The sequence below is a fragment of the Rattus rattus genome, chromosome 4 (genome assembly GCF_011064425.1).
Source record: "Rattus rattus isolate New Zealand chromosome 4, Rrattus_CSIRO_v1, whole genome shotgun sequence".
NCBI lineage: Eukaryota > Metazoa > Chordata > Mammalia > Rodentia > Muridae > Rattus > Rattus rattus.
In genome coordinates, this window is record NC_046157.1 from 11689563 (window position 1) to 11705583 (window position 16021).

Consider the following 16021-nt stretch of genomic DNA (forward strand, 5'->3'; position numbering starts at 1 on the left):
ATGGATTGTAAGCTGGTTGAGGGGAAGGAGATTATAAAAGTGTATAGAACGATGGTTCTCAACCTGTGGGTCATGATCCCTCGGAAGGGTTGGCATACCCCTTCACAGGAGTCACATATCAGATATCCTGCATATCAGATATTTACATTATAGTAGCAAAATGACAGTTATGAAGTAGCGACAAGAAGAAATTCATGGTTTGGGTGGTCATCACAACATGAGAAACTGTATTAAAGGGTCACAGCCTTAAGAAGGCTGAGAAACACTGGCGTACAATTCCCCTCAGTTACTGACACCATATCCTGAACACCAGGTGCACTCAATAGAGGGTTTAAAATGGACATGTGAGGTAATCCTAGTTTGGTTTGGGAGTTGGAAGATTTGGCCTGTGAGCAAGCCAAAGACAATTAAATCTGCATTTTTTTAAATTTTAAAATATGCAGATGACTAATACTGTCTATATTTTGTTTGACTGGAGGTAAGAGATATAAATATAGCCATATAAGAATCCTTCTGATGTGTATTTGGCAACTTACTCCAAACTAAAACTTTCCCTACTCATCTCTTCAAAATGGCAAGGGGACATTCTTCATTTATCTTAAGAATGATAGCAGAAAAAAAAAATCAAGATTTGCATAGGTCTGAGATACCACAACCATTAGCAAGTTGATGTAGCTTCCCGTCCACAGATGAGAGCTATCGAACATCCTGGGAAGCACTGGGGGAAGATTTTAATTCAGTGAACCAGATAGCAAAGCTTTGAATTAATTCATGAAAACTCAATTTACATCTCTCTCCTGACTTCAACCTCCATGAACCCAGGACCTAGAATTTGTTTTTCCGGATTTCTGTCTATCTGTTCTTTCTTCCGAGCATATGGTAGAGCTGATGAAACATTTAAGGACCAGATAGTTAAAATGCATCAACAGTAGCAGAAGCAGAAGGTGAAAAAGTCAAGTCTTGGTCTTTTCGCCCAGACCTAAATATCCCATTCTTACAGAGATCGAAGACTGGTGAGTATCTCAGAAACCTGGTGTTGATTAGTCCTTACATGCCCAAGTTGATAAGGACGGTTCAAGATGTCTTTCAAATAGAAAGCTGGTTTTTCATATCTTCTTCATCTTCTTCCACAACTTTCCTTTGCTCCTACATGGGTTTCCTTCTCTATTAAGCACCCTGATTTCCCGCAGCCTATGATAAAGTAAAGCTTTGGGAAGACATACCTCTTTGCAGTTCCATTGGAGGGGAGAGGAAGGTCGAGGAGTGCAATCTAGAGGAATGTAGTCAACTTTCAGTGTCTTGCTTTCAGTATTATCTGTATGTATTGCACATATACAGTAAACGGCTTTATTTCGAGACTAAGAGTTTTTAAGAATTTCTGTGTATGTCCCTCAGTCACAGAGGTGTCTGCTTCATATTCTCAGAGATTCTCACAGGGAATCCGCAGTTTTAGAGCATGCATCTCAGGTGAATCACACACATTCAAACACCTCCATCCACCCTTCCATTCATTCTGCATTTTCCTGCTTTCAAAATGCTTACATATGTACGTTCTGTTCTGAGCGGTAGACGGGAACAATTATCCTCATTGTGGGGATGAAAGGGACCACGTTGAGTTGATTTCCTTAGGGCCTCATTATAAATTGTCCTCTTCTTCACTCCTCGAGATTCTCCTTAGATGACCTTTGTTGGTGTGTGTGTGTGTGTGTGTGTGTGTGTGTGTGTGTGTGTGTGTGTGGTGTTTGGATGTTGATTTGCAAAAGATACCCCCCGCCCCTCAAGTCAGCCAGTACTATCTGTGCCCACCTTGCTGAAAAATGAGGTGAGTCTTCCTGTAGCCAAGGAAGGAGAATACTTTTATTTGTGGAAATTGAACACTTCCCTAATTGACCGTGCTGCCAATTGATTTCAAGCAATCCCCTTTTGTCTTGTCAGATGTACTCTGGAGTGTGCATCCCATTTGCCCATCTTGGTCTGTATTGTTCAAATTCCAGGAATTAATCCATCATCCCAATCCAGGCAAACTGAGCATCTACAAGGCCTGTGCTCTCCTCATTGGCCACTGGGAGCCCCCTCCCCTTAACTGCCACACCAGTCCCTGTCTGTAGTCTTTGCTTTGCCCAGCCAGTAGTCAGGAAGGCCAGATACCTGATCTCTGGGCAATGCTCTATGGTCAGATTCATACACCTCTGTCCTTTGTTGCCCAATGGATCTCAAGTAAGCCAGCAAATGTGTACCCACATTTAGACTCGCATTCCTGGGCCCCCCTCAAGTCTGGCCCCATTTTTAGCAGTCTTCAGGCTGGTATCTTCCCTAGACTCTTAGGAAATTTCTAGTATATAACTTTCTCTGCCTGGAAATCACAGGGTGGAGGGAGAGTGGTGCCATTTGAAGACTAGTTGGAGAGGAAATGTCAACATGACTGAGGGCCACTCCCAGACCTTAGCTTGAACCAAGGCGGAATGCAGGTTTCCAGAATCTCTAATGCTGGGTTTCCTTGGATGACTCTGGTTTCTCTATCAGGAGCAGGACAAGCATTTCTGGAGACCTGAGTGAGCTCCAAGGCTTTAGTTCCCTGTCCTTGGTTGCAACACTGTAACCCCACCTCTATTGACTCTCAAGGCAGGTTGCCTTTCTAGGCACTGGATCTCCTTTGTAGCTTTCCAGACAGTAAGAAGAAATCTAGGTCCCAAAGAGATGGAAACACACTTTCCTGTTCCAAAATGTGATGGCGGCGGGGGTGTGTGTGCAGTACGGGAGACCAGGAGGTCATTGCTACTTTATCCAGTGTGCACTTCCTTCCTGGAGAAAGCTACATGCTTCTGGTCACTGGCGAGGGCAGACTGCACCTCTGCTCCCTGCGCCATCCTCATCTATGCTCACCCAGTGGATGTGTGTTTTTCTCTTGGGGGTGGTGGTGGTGGGGAGGGACCGGACACAGCAGACCCAGGCTGCAGTTCCCTCACTCTGCCTCTGAGAATTTCTCATCCAAACCTCAATCACGTAGGATTGCGTAGAGAGGAGAAAAGGGGAGAGACAGAAGACAGAGAGGGGGGAGAAGGGTGTAGGGGGGGAGGAAGGAGAGAGTCTGGGAGCAGTGGGCGCGAGAAAAGGGAGCAAGACCCAAGCAAGCGCCAGGTTTTCCTGCGCTCTGCAAGCCCAGCCCCCAATTCAGTCCCACCAGGAAATCTTTCCAGCTTCTTAAGAGCCAGAGTAACTCCAGCCGCCGCTCGCTCCCCGTCCCACTCGCCTTCTCAGAGGCTGCTGTAGCCTCTGCCCAGAGTTTCCTGTGGAGCTAGCGCTTTGGGGGAGACTGCCCGCGGCGGCGCCCAGGAGCTTCTGCCCATGAATGGGACTCCGCCCTGAGCGCCCCCTCCCGGTCCAAGGGAGGCGGCGGGGGGCGCCCCGCGATCCCGCGGCTCCCAGCCGCCACCGGCGCAGCAAGTTGGGCGAGTTGGTGGCCGCCTGCACCTGCCGCCTGTCCCCAGCCCCAGAGTCCTCTCCTGGCCCGGGGAGCCTGGGTGGCACGCGCGGCCATCTCCCGCCGTCGCCTAGGGCGGCCTAAGGACCCTGCCTGCGCCCGGGCGCCAGACCATGGTGGGCAGCTGCGACCCAGAGCCACAGCCACCGCGAGCCGACGTCGCCCTCCACCAGCCCCCGCCCCACCCGAGCGGACGCGCGGGGGCTCGCAGCGCGCGGTCACTTCCTTCCACGGCTGGGATGGGCGGCGCGGGACCGAGCGAGCGGCCCAGCGGCGGCCGGGTAACCCCTATCTGAGCTGCGGCCGGGAGCTGCCGACCGCCGGGGCGTGCGAGCCTGGGGTCCCGGAGGCGCAGCGATGACCTGATCCCAAGCCCGCCAGGGCGCCCGTCCCTCGCAGCCCAGCTCGCTTGGAGCCTGTGCGGAGACCGGCTCGGTGCGGCGGCTCGGGCGCACGGTGGCGGGGAGCTCCGGTGAAAGGCGTGTGGGCGCCGAGGACACCTTCGGCAGCTCTGCCTTTGGAGGGGCTTCTGTAAACTACTGAGTCATTCCAGATTTAGGATTTCCTAAATAATCACCAACTGTGCCCGTCTCGTGCCGGAACGCAGGCAGTGAGAGCGGGAGAGCCCGCTCTCCGGACCCCGCCGATCCCCGGGGTGCTTGGCCCTCGAGGATCTCCCTCCCTCCCGTTGTCCCTCCCCCTCCCTCGTCTCCCGCTCTCTTTGCAGTGCTGCCGGAGGAGAGGCGCGCTCACCGCAGCTGGAAACAGCTGCCACCCCTCTCCAACCCCCCGCCCTGCTCCCCTACCCCGGGTCTGGGTAATCGCTCCCACTTTTCGCCTCTTGGAATTCCAGAAGTGGGGAGGCCGGCCCCCGGAGAACCGCAGCCGGTGCGATGCATTTCGTAGACCTCACCCAGCCGGGACGGACCTCCTAATCTTCAGAACCGCGGGCCACAGGGAGTTAAATTGCTGCCTTCCTCTTCTCTGTCGCGGTTGGTGGTTCGTTTTCTAAAGGAACGTTTTCTTCACTTTTTACTATATATATTTTTAAGCCGGGGGCACGCTTCTAGCCTCGGCCCAGACTCTGCCTTGTAAACGGGTTTCTATGTATATATGTGTAGGTATACTTTGGACACCTTACAACGCTTGCGCCTCTCCAACCAGGGCACCGCTTGTTATTTTGGACATCTTTTCCCCCTTTCCACTTGGTACCCCGAACGCAGTGTGACCAAACTCCCCACTGCCCTTTGGACGTGGATCGCCTTGGGGTGCAAGTTTGGGGTACAAACGTCTACTTCGCAAGAAGGCCTGGGACCGCCCCGCCCCCGCCGCCAGTGGTTGGGGAAGTTTACATCCGGATTTTCACACGTTTTGTTGCCACACTGCCCAGACTCTGACTAACCTTGTGGGCTCCAGGTTTTCGATACTGCAACCTCCTCAAATATTAGCACTGCCTCCCCGCGCCTGTCCTATTCCTCCAGGCCCCCGAGGTCCTGCCCTCATCCCGGCGGAGCAGGAACCCGAGGGCGCAGTGGAGCCCGGGGCCTCCGGCCCGCGCTGAGCAGCTATGGCTGCGGCGATAGCCAGCTCCTTGATCCGGCAGAAGCGGCAGGCGAGGGAGTCCAACAGCGACCGGGTGTCGGCCTCCAAGCGCCGCTCCAGCCCCAGCAAAGACGGGCGCTCCCTGTGCGAGAGGCACGTCCTCGGGGTGTTCAGCAAAGTGCGCTTCTGCAGCGGCCGCAAGAGGCCAGTGAGGCGGAGACCAGGTCAGTAGCAGTCAAAACAGTGGGCTCCCCAGAGGCGGACGCCCCCATCCCTTTCTTCAAAGCTACTGGTAACTGCTCATGGAAGGGAATCAGAATTCCTTTCTTCCATGCTGGCCCTCCTTCTTTCAACAAGCCTGTGTCAGTTAATAGCTTGTCCCATATTCGGGAAAACACTTTCTGCTTTCATCAACCGACAGTCTGACTTGTATGAGGGTCACTCATATAGGTGCATCTGGGTCCTATAATCTGGTAAAGCCCTGCAGGGAATCTGGTAAAGCCCTGCAGGGAAGCGACTAGTTCCTACAATCGATCGTTCGTTCGTTCATTCATTCACTCATCCATCCATTCATTCATTCACTCATTCACCACCCATCATTCAACTCATCCACTCATCTACCTACAGAGAATATGAAAATAAAGTTCTTTATGTTCCTAATAACCACATAAGACAGGTAATTATGAATTATAATAGATACCAAATGAACTTAATATTATTTTGATTTGCCCTGCCCCTAACAGGCACGTGGTGTTTTGCCTTTTAAGACATCCCGATTCCCCAACTTTCCATGTTTTCACATGTTCACCCACTTCTTTCTACATAGGATCCCTTTCCTATTCTTCCAACCAGTTGATAGTTACCATGGGCTGGTCTTAGAAAGTTTTCTGCCCAGTTACTGTTTTCTGCACACCATGGCATTTGAGACATTAAGCCAACATGATATCTGCAGTTTGGCCCTGGAGAATGTAAAGGAAATTTGATTTATTAGACATTTCTGTGTCAAAACCTTTCTAGAAACCGATTCTGCTTCCGCAATCTTGGGTTCAAATGGTTCATCGTATGTCTCTATCAACAGAAGGAAAACTGTGTGCCTTCAGTGTCAAGGTGACAGCTACCATAAGCCGGGACACTGTTACACCTTGAGAGAACAAAAACAAATCGTCAAAGTCCCTGCTTTCCTCAGGTCCTCCATCCTTTGGGTGTGGCCGCAGAGTCACTTGCAATCTGCAGATATCCTGGGTCCTGATAGCTGAAGGAAGAATGGGCTCCAGAGGGGGCCTCTCCTGGGATGAGTTGACTGTCTCAAGCCTGTTAGCAACTCCGACTCTGTTGTTCTCTTGAGTTCCTCACACTGAAGGGTATAGGTTAGATTCAAATGGGACTCAAAAACAAGTTACAGTTTTGAGAGGAAGTCTTGGGAGGAAGGCGCTTTTTGCTTTATTTTTTTCCTTAACTTTCCACGGCACTCGTCACCGTCACTCGTCACCGCCACTTGTCACGTCAGCCACCCCATCTGTGGCTCATTTTCATAGTCTCTGATCACTGCAAGGCAGTGGATTCCAGGAGTACAGAAAGCTGCTGTTGATCTGGATTCAGAAGCTGTTGAAGCCTTTGCTCTGTCCACCCAGTTAATACGGCCTCCAGGTCTGGTCAAGGGAAGATGGGAGCTAAGGCGGAATTGTCTCAGCACACTATTGTCTTTTAAAGAGCAATACAACCCCTTCGTGTGGTTGCATGGGATCCTTTGGAACCTTCCTCTCAGGGCTTACGTGGTCTGCAGGGGACTCCAGACACCTAACCCAATGTGACTCCCATACTCGGTCCCTCGAGTGGTTGTTCCATTGTGTTTGTGACAGTTACGTGATATTTACGAGATGATCCTACTCTGCCTTCTCAGATAAGAAGACAATAACAGTACTAAGTTGCTCATAACTCGGAGTGGGTGAGGTGAACTCGTATGTGTTTGTGGAAGTTGATTTGCAGATGACCAGTTTACATGTCTTCACTTTAGCCCGGGAAGGAAGAATTGGGTATTGCTTCCTGAGCCTCTTATTAGAAAGTAGGGGGTTCTCTGGGTTAATGGTTTCCTTCGGTGATCATCTAATAGGCTTCTCTTGGTCACACACTCAGTGCTTGTCTTGAGGATCCTAAAAGGTCAATTCCTTTAGCTAGAGAGTCACATGATGACCAAACAGAAAGGCAGGAGGACTTGCTCAAGCATTCCTCGTACAAGGGCACCAAGAGTGAGTTCATACATGGAAGGGATTCAGTCTGTTCCAATGCTCACTTAGTTCTGAAGAACGGGGGTGTGGGGTGTGGAGAAGCTTTAAGGGAAGATGATAGCCGTGCTATTAATGTTACTAACAAAGCCAAATAATTAATCTGTTGATTTTATGTCAGCAACCATGATTCATTCCCGTAGCGTGAGATGAGACTAATTATAGAGAGATAACACCTTCCACATCCCAATTCCACAGAGAATTCTTTAGTGGATTGAGGGGAAGTTGCTCCACACCAAAAGAGGTAATCTGCTTCCTGTTTTGTAAGTACTTTGATCTTTTAGTCGTTTAATAGTCCACTTATTTTACAACACCATTCAGGCTCCAAGCCATAGCCCTTGGAACTACAAACTGAGCCATCAATGGGGAAGGGGTGAAGGGGAATAGCTTGCCGTGGTAAGGGATTTCCTCTCCGAGCTTCTAACCCTGAGACACACATCCCAGTGATCAGACTTTCTAGGAGAGTTCTGCCGAGGCAGTGAGCCTAAACTAGACGTGTAGTTCTGATTTCGTGGCAGATAGGACGAGCTTCTCTCAGTCCCTTTTCTTAGTTCACCAGGTTCTAGAGCCTCCTAAACGCGTCACGGATCTCAGAAGCCTCGCAGTATAAAGTTTTGCTTTCCAAAGCACAGAGATACAAGATGAAACCCTAGGAAACTGGCGAGGAGGCAGGAAATCACAGACAGGGCCATAGAGCGCACTCGTGCCTCGAGCAAGCCACCTCTGGATCACAGCGTACTGGCGTACTCTGGGATTGCATAGCAGAGCCTTGATTTGAAGAGATGAGAAACACAAGGGCTACAGCCAGTGTGTGGTTTAACTGTGATATTACACAACCGAAGTTTGACAAAATTGGGACTGGAAGTTAGATCCGCCCCGCCCCGCCCCGCCCCTTTGCTTGCACCATTTGCAATAACAGGAAAAATAAAGTAGCAGGAGAGGTGTGTGTCTGCTGTCGACTGAGGGAAATACTTTTGTGTTGGGATTGGTAGTACTGGCGGGATTATCCACATCCTTTTGCAATCAGGATGCTTCATGTAGAAGGGATGCTCTTATTAAATCTCTGAAAAGACCATAAACGATCGGCAGCTTGCATCTTGGAAGCAGAGGTGATAGTGAAATCCTGTATCAAGCCCAGGTCTTGTTGACATCTTAGTCATTGTATGGGTTGCAGTTCTTTGAGAATGAAATGTTGGAGACCCTGAACTGACATCCTGTCTGAAGGAATCAAACCATGAAAAAGCCTTTAGAACATTCCTGTTCTCTCGGACTAATAGGGAAGCGTGATTGTCATTATCTGAGGCGTTCCTTTTGTGTGGAGTACCTTTACGAGCCAAACTTGCTTTATTGTTTACTTAAATGGACGTAGTATTTAACTTACCGCACCCTGGCATTTAGTCCACCCATATCCACACGTTACTGTGCCCAACATTTGCCTCAAATATTTCATCCGTGACTCCACAGTCCCTGGGAGTAGCCCTCCACTGAGGAAAGAAAGGTGCTGGGAGAACTGCTGACAGAGATTGGCTGTCAGAGTGGACAAGGTGCTCAGGAGTCACTCAGGGTCACTCTCACTTTGCAAATGAGGGCCTCTCTGTAATGCACAGAGTAACTGAAGAGGCCTAAAATCTGTGTGATTTGAGTCACATTTGTGCATTTTGCTGTTGCTAACGCTTCTCTGTATAATTTAGTCCCTTCCCTTAAGCTATTAAACGAAACCACCAATGAGGAAAATTCCCTCACCTAAAATACAGGGGAAGGTTTTCCTAATGGAAGTACTCTGCTTTCTCCACCGTTTGCCTTGTTGAAAATGATGTAGAGTGATCCTATCTGTAATAAAATAAGTCAGAGAGGCGATTGTAATTTTACCGAGTTTTGTTGAATTTTCTTCCTCCTTTTTTCCTGAGCCTTTGTTCCTCTCATAAAATTTTAGCTGTTTATAATATTTCAGTGTTCTTCCAGCTCCCCTTGGCAGATGTTTAAAATAGTATGTAACAGCAGACGCATTCAACATGTTACTATCAAACTTGCCAAAATGCCTAAAAATATCCTTTCATGCGAAGGAAGAAAGCGTCACACACACACACACACACACACACACACACACACACACAAATCTTTAAGAAGAAATATGTACCTGAAGGTGGAAGAATGCTTATTTTGGGGGTCTACAGAAGGGAAGGTAGTTGTTTACAAATTGAAGAACTTATGGTCTGACATTTGAGATCTTATATTTATAGCAAATACATATATTGCGTTCTTTCTTTCACATGGCCTATATCTGAAGCCCAAAATTAGTCTAATCAGAGGATGATTTGATGTTTGTTTTAAAAAAGTATCACTACCCAGCCACAAACTATAGCGAGACTGATTTTTGTTTTAGTAAACATCTTACAGTTTAAAGTGATGTTTAGTGGCTCTCTAAACTGCACTTCTCCACAGCAGAGCATCCTCGCCAGCCATTGATACCCCCAGTGTAAGGACAGCTTCTGTGATCTCTTGATTTCTTTCATCCCACAGAGATCTCATCAAGCGCTAACACAGGATTAAGCCTTTAAAGTTTTAATGAAGTTGATATTCTCGAACAGAATTAGGAAAAACAATTTGCAGGAAATGAGGCAGTCTCTGTGGTCGAGAAAGCACTAGGAATATTTTTAGATCTTTAGAAACAAGGGTTTTGTCTCATAAATCTGGAGTTTTAGAAATACTCTTAGGCTTGATAGCATTGGGGCTATGTTGTTCTATTCCTGGTGAACATGTTTTTGTGCGTTTATATTCCTGTGCTGGTGTGACTCAAAATCGATTGCTTTTGCCTGTTCCTCCAGTGCTCCGTCTTAAGGGTTGCTTGCTATTGGCTTGTCCCTTTGGGATTATTACAGACTTTATGAGGCCTCCCGGCACAGCCTTCTTAGACAGGTGACTATCCTTACTGTATCACTTTTGCCTTTAGCTCATGGCTTGCCCCTGGATCTATGGAACATTTCTTTTCCAGAAGAAGGAATACTACGTCTAGAGGGCTCTGCTTCCAAAGCCATCTCCCAGGAACCTGTGAGAAGCTGGGTCTTTTCGGTGAAATGACTTTAAAATAACCAGACATAATAAACGTTTCGTTTCATTTTGTTGAGACAGGGTTCTACCATGTAGTTCTGGCTGTCCTCAAACTCACAGAAATCTGCCTGCCTCTGCCTTCCCAGTGTTGGAATTAAAGGATACACCAGCATGCCTGACACTATAGTAAACACTCTAGTAGTAACTTGTATGACTTGGAGACAGTGCTATTCTAATCTTCTTAGCACTCCACTGAGTATTCCCCCTTGCAGAACGCTACACTCAATGTACCAGAGAGATGGGTTCTAGCTACTGTAATCAGAAACTGACTAAGTCTTCAGTCAGCCACATTGTTTTTATCTGCTACCCCACTGGGTTAAGAGGCTCTGGTTCTGAATAACTTAATTGTTTTGAAGTTGGAAAATTACTGTGGGGAGGAACCTCAGTAAGAGGTGGAGGAGAGTAGGGCGTGACTACTGGCTGCTTTGCTCTGTGCCCTGTGAGTGAGCTAAATTCCCCAGGGAAGATAGGTGAAGTGGAAAAGGTGATGGGGATCTTCTGTATGGAGGTAGCATCCCAAGGCTGTCTTGCTCTGGGCCAGGCTCCTGGCTGGGATTCCCTTTGCTTGTCAGGAGCCTCCGAGACATCAACTCATGCCCCGGGGAGCAGCAGAGGATCCACAGGGAGACTCCGGGCCCAGTGGGCAGACCTTCTTGAGGGTAAACATAAACACTCACTTCAAAACTTTCTCCGATGTTTTCCACAGCCATGTGGTTCATGCAGAGCTCAGCAGAGCCCTGTAGGATTATTTACTTGGTCTTTTTTTTCTCCTTCTCCATTGAAGTTACCATTTAACCGACAGCTCGACCGTTAAACCATGTGACCTGCGGAGCCAAGCATCAGTGCGAATTCTGGACATGTCTTCTCTAAGAACCTTAAGTACACTTACTGATCCCGTTGGGTCTCAGTTTACCAATTGTAACATGGAGATAGTGTCTGTAGTCATGTCATAACCTGTTTCCGGAAGGATTGTCCCAGCGGGGCTCCAAAACATGAGACAAATAGAAAGGGGCAGAAGACTGAAAACATTCAGGGCAGAGACGAGCAACTTCCTCAGTTCCTTGGGAGAACTGAAGGAAGACGAGAGCAGTGAGATCCCATGAAACGGGGGCACAGCACGCATAGCAAGGTCGGGCTCTACAAGGCCCTAAAAACAGGGCAAAGACTATGTGAATGCATTTTAGCAGGGCACTCTGGTCTTGGAGAATAGAACGGACAAATGCACCTTGAGAGGAAGCAAAGGAACAGGAAGGCAGTGAGGACTTGAGTCTCCAGGCCAGCAGTTATGAGAAAGTGCTGGTAGACGACATCTGGGGGTGTCTCAAAAAGTCTCCCGGTCTATAAAGGCAAATATTTGTATACACACACCCTGCCACATGTTTTCTCTCATCTTTGATTGTGTCGTGAATGTTTCCATGGTTTTCCCAAAGGACAACTTAATGAGTATCCAATCATGTGACACCCTACTGCTACAACCACGGGTTAGAGTAAGGCCAGTTTATCTTGATACACTTTCGACTGCAACAGTATACAGCAAGAAACTGAGCTCAACAGAGGTTTGAGAATTAAGTTACATCCCTTAGAGTGATTTCCCTTTCACTTCGAAGTTACACTCTTCACTAACAATTTAGAATTATCGTTACATCCCTGAGTTCGGCCCAACTTCATTGGTTTATATAAATTCAAACAACATTGACAAGGTGCTCTGTGCAGTGGCTACCTATTTGTCTGCTACTTGTCATTAGCCAGTGTGTTTATATGTATTTCCATGTCCCTCAGACTCCTAGCTCCTAGTCATAGGTACACTAATGCCTCTTAGTTGGAGTTCAAGTATGCGTAGTTCTTTTGATTTTTTTTTTAAGTATTTACTTCTTGTAAGTGGATGTGGGTGGCATGAGTGGGTGAATGTGTACCACATGTGTGCAGGAGGCCGTGGAGGCCAGAGGAGGACTTGGATCTTTTGGAACTGGGGTTATGAGGGTGGTTCTGGGACCAAGCTCTGGCCGTTTGTAAGAGAAGAAACTGCTCTCTTAACCACCGAGCCTTCTTTCCAGCCTGCTCAGGGAAGAATAAGTTCCCCCTTCCCTGCGAGTCAGGGCCTCCAGCTTTGCACTACGGGTTAGAGTCTAGATTTGGACTTAGATTTGTTTTTCCTCATCTAGAGTTCATTCTACTCTGTAAGTGCTAGAAATCAACCTTGGTTTTCTTCTTCGAACACAAGAAGCAAAGCTAAAGATCTGTTTGCTTGGAAAGGCATTAACTCTAGCTCTTTTCTCCACAGGAGAAAAACCACTACTGACTGGAGCTGTAAAGCACGAGTCTCCCTGCTTATTAAGAGGGACAGAGCCTATTTTGCTAGAGTCCTGTTTTGTGCCCACCTTGTTTTAATTACCGGCGATAATTAAAGCTAGCAGAGATCGCTTTGTCTAAAATATTAGTCTTTATTTGTTCTGTTTTCAATTTGGGCCCATTCTGTCTCACTGAGGAAATCTTGTGTGCTATAGTGTCTGCCGTGTTTTATAAGCTAAGGTCAAATGAGATTGAAATGAAGCTCAGAAGAGATTCACTAGAGAAATCCCCGGATCTTATGTAAGTTGCTATAGAGAGAGAAAGTAGATGAAAATGGCGGAAAAAAGTTTTAATTTTGTTGTGTTTTCCTTAATTTTATTTTTTTTTCATTTCTTTTTTTCTCTCCAAGTATTGTATTTCAATTCCTTTCCCAGGAATCCAGATGATGAACCAGATAATCTTACAGTGGCCTCAGATCAGAATATATTTACCAAATAGAGGAGCGAGAGATAAAATTTAAGTACCCACACTCAGGTCCATGTACTAGTTGTCTGGTTAGAATAGGAGTTGATTCCATTTGAGGAAAAATATCACCAGCTGCTCCACACACATAGTATCCATTCAGTGATGTCATATTTTTAAAAAGAACACAAAAAATCACCACCCTAGGGAGTTGGAAGAAAGTTTTTCCTTGTCCAAATAACAATAAAAATGTTAAGAGGTAAAGAGAGCCTCTACTTCTAAGGAAAGTCAAGGGGACTATGGATAGAAATAGAACTGTTGTCATGTTTCACTGTTCAAGAGGACTGAGCTGGATCTTGGCCATCAAAGTGCAGTCGTGAAGAAGAGAAAATGGTATGAAGGTGATCATCCTGAATCCTCTAGTTCCAGGAAAGGAAGGCGTGTTGATAGTCCTATTTTCACAGGACATTTCTCTGAGAGGTTCTACTCTAAAGTAGAAAGAATTTCCAATGGGTCACCTCCTGGCCTCCCTGTCCTGGCTTGGAAGGTCCTGGGCCACTATATTCTGTAGGTTTTGCTCAGAGAAGGAGTTGACAGGCATGCGTGCCCACATCTGCCTCCACAGCCTACGGCCTGCTGCTGGCTTCCCTTGAGCTGATGGGTATATCCTGTGAGGTCGGGAGAGCAGCAAATGTTCCATTATTGGATTCCGGGCAGGTATCTGAAATTCTGATAGGAAATTCTTTTTTGGAAATGGCAATTTACTTAGAGCTTTTGCCTCAGGCTATGACATATCCATCATACACTTGAGGATGCCTAAGACTTGGGATGTCTACCTAGCCAGGTATAGGATTTAAAGATTCTGTGCCTTTAAATTGTAAAACACTGGGAATTATTGCAGTTAGTACAGTCATCTCTCATGAGAGAGGCTTGGGTAAATTAACAATAAAAATTAGAAATGGCAAAGAAAGAATTGAAATTCAACCAAATTCTGGGCTTCCTTGCAATGTTACATATCTCTGGTGACATTACTTGATGCTGGTAGTGGAATATATATATATATATATATATATTACACATATATTATATATACACATATTATATATACACATAATATATATACACATAATATATATATATATATATATATATACACACAAACACACTATTAGAACTGTTCTTGAAGAATGATAATGAAGTTACCAGACAGACAGACACTTGCTGAATTTCCTTGTGTCACGTGTTTGGGAATAGTAATATAGAAATAACTAGAAAGTCCTTTCTAGCAAGGAAATATGTGGTTAAGATTCACTAACTGGCTGAAAGTGGATTCCTGTATGCTAAGTTCTACTTTCTCCGTGTCCTTTTACAAAGTTTCTTCTCGAGTAACCATATTTTAAAAGTAATTATTTAATGTGTAAATCTGTCCTTTAAAAACAAATGCCTAGCTGAGCACACAGCTTCATCAACGTGCACTGTCAAGTCCTTCTCCACCTTTGCCATGAACCTCTTTAGCCAACAGCATCTTCTTCACTATCATAAAACCTTTTTTTTTCCATCCGTCTGTTTCAGTCCTTCAGTTTGTAGCTGTTTGTTACCTCTGTCGGGGTACTGTTAACCTCTGTATCCAACCTTTCTTTACCCAGACACCTCTCTCGTGCTTTTATCTGCTCTGCTGTAGCACTGCCATTATCCCGAGCTCAGCTCCACTCCCATCTCGATGCCAGATCTTCTGAGCTCCAGGTGGAATGAATCCCTTCCCTCCTAGGCTTTGGACCTGTCTGCTTTCCAGTTCATCCTGTCGCATGTTGTAATTATTGCATAAGTACTGCCCCTGCCTGTGGAGGGCGAGTTTCTGGATGGCAGCTATCCTAGCAAACTTCCTCCTTAGTAGGTGGTCAGCATACATTTTCAAAACAAGAGTAGCTCTATTCATGACTGATGCACTCCTAGAATTAGTACTAGTTACATTTTAAGGAAAAATTTTTTCCTAAGCAGGAAAATTGTGGATGTGAAAGAAGATAAGCGTTTTAGCCTAATATTACTTTTTCTTTATTTGATATTAAAATAGCAAAATACCATTGATACATTCTTAATTTGATATGTAGCTGATAAATAAATGTTTAGAGCCCCGTGTCTACCCTTCTTCTTCTTCAGTTCAACCCTAGTGACTTCTCACCTCACCCATACTTTGCATTTTCTGTCACAAGCCTCCTTTTTATTGAGAGTAACTACTTTGGGAGGAGGCAGTGTCTTTGGGGATACAGAAGGAACATCTTTATGTGTTTGACCCTGTCTTACGTGTTTGACCGGGAACTGAGGGAATGCTAATGTAGCCAGTTTAGAAAAAGGCCCATCTTAATTTTGTCCGGCTGTGGTTTCTTAATGTTGGGTTAATGAGGAATAGCCTTTGTTATTGATTTCAAATTTAGTCATTCCTGGTCCTTACATTTACACTTGAGACCAGCAAGTCATTTTGGTGTTGAATACTCCTGCGGAAACACATTCACTCTGGTCTCCCTTTACCGGGTGAAACTGGAAGTGGTGGGGGAATAAAGTATTGATTAGTACTAATTAAAAGGCTGTCTGTCCATGCTTTATGGCTTTCCTCCTGTCTGCTCTCTTCTTTGAAAAGCCGTTGATACATGATCTTCTGTATTTGTTCCATTGCCTGTGGAGATGTGAATGGGAGGTTTTGATTCCTAAGTCACAGCAGTGAGAATGAGCTCTGTTGACATTGTCTTTTGTCTTCCGTAGCTCTGTGTTCTCCATTAGAATGAAGGGGATTCTGAGATTCAGCTTTAGCATCCTTGATGTACATTGCTGCCCTTAATGCTTTTTCTAGTTTACTTTCCTG

The 16021-nt window shown here is 46.2% G+C and overlaps 1 protein-coding gene across 3 annotated transcripts in view; it reads left to right on the top strand.

Moving 5' to 3' along the window:
- Positions 1-3961: 3961 nt before the first annotated feature.
- LOC116898735 (fibroblast growth factor 12-like) overlaps positions 3962-16021 on the top strand; it is a 74877-nt gene continuing 62817 nt past the window's right edge. For all 3 annotated transcript variants that reach the window (XM_032900043.1, XM_032900044.1, XM_032900045.1), the window contains exon 1: positions 3962-5247. In XM_032900043.1, the coding sequence (XP_032755934.1) occupies positions 5049-5247 (199 nt within the window). In that variant the 5' untranslated portion in view covers positions 3962-5048. The remainder of the gene's footprint in view (positions 5248-16021) is intronic.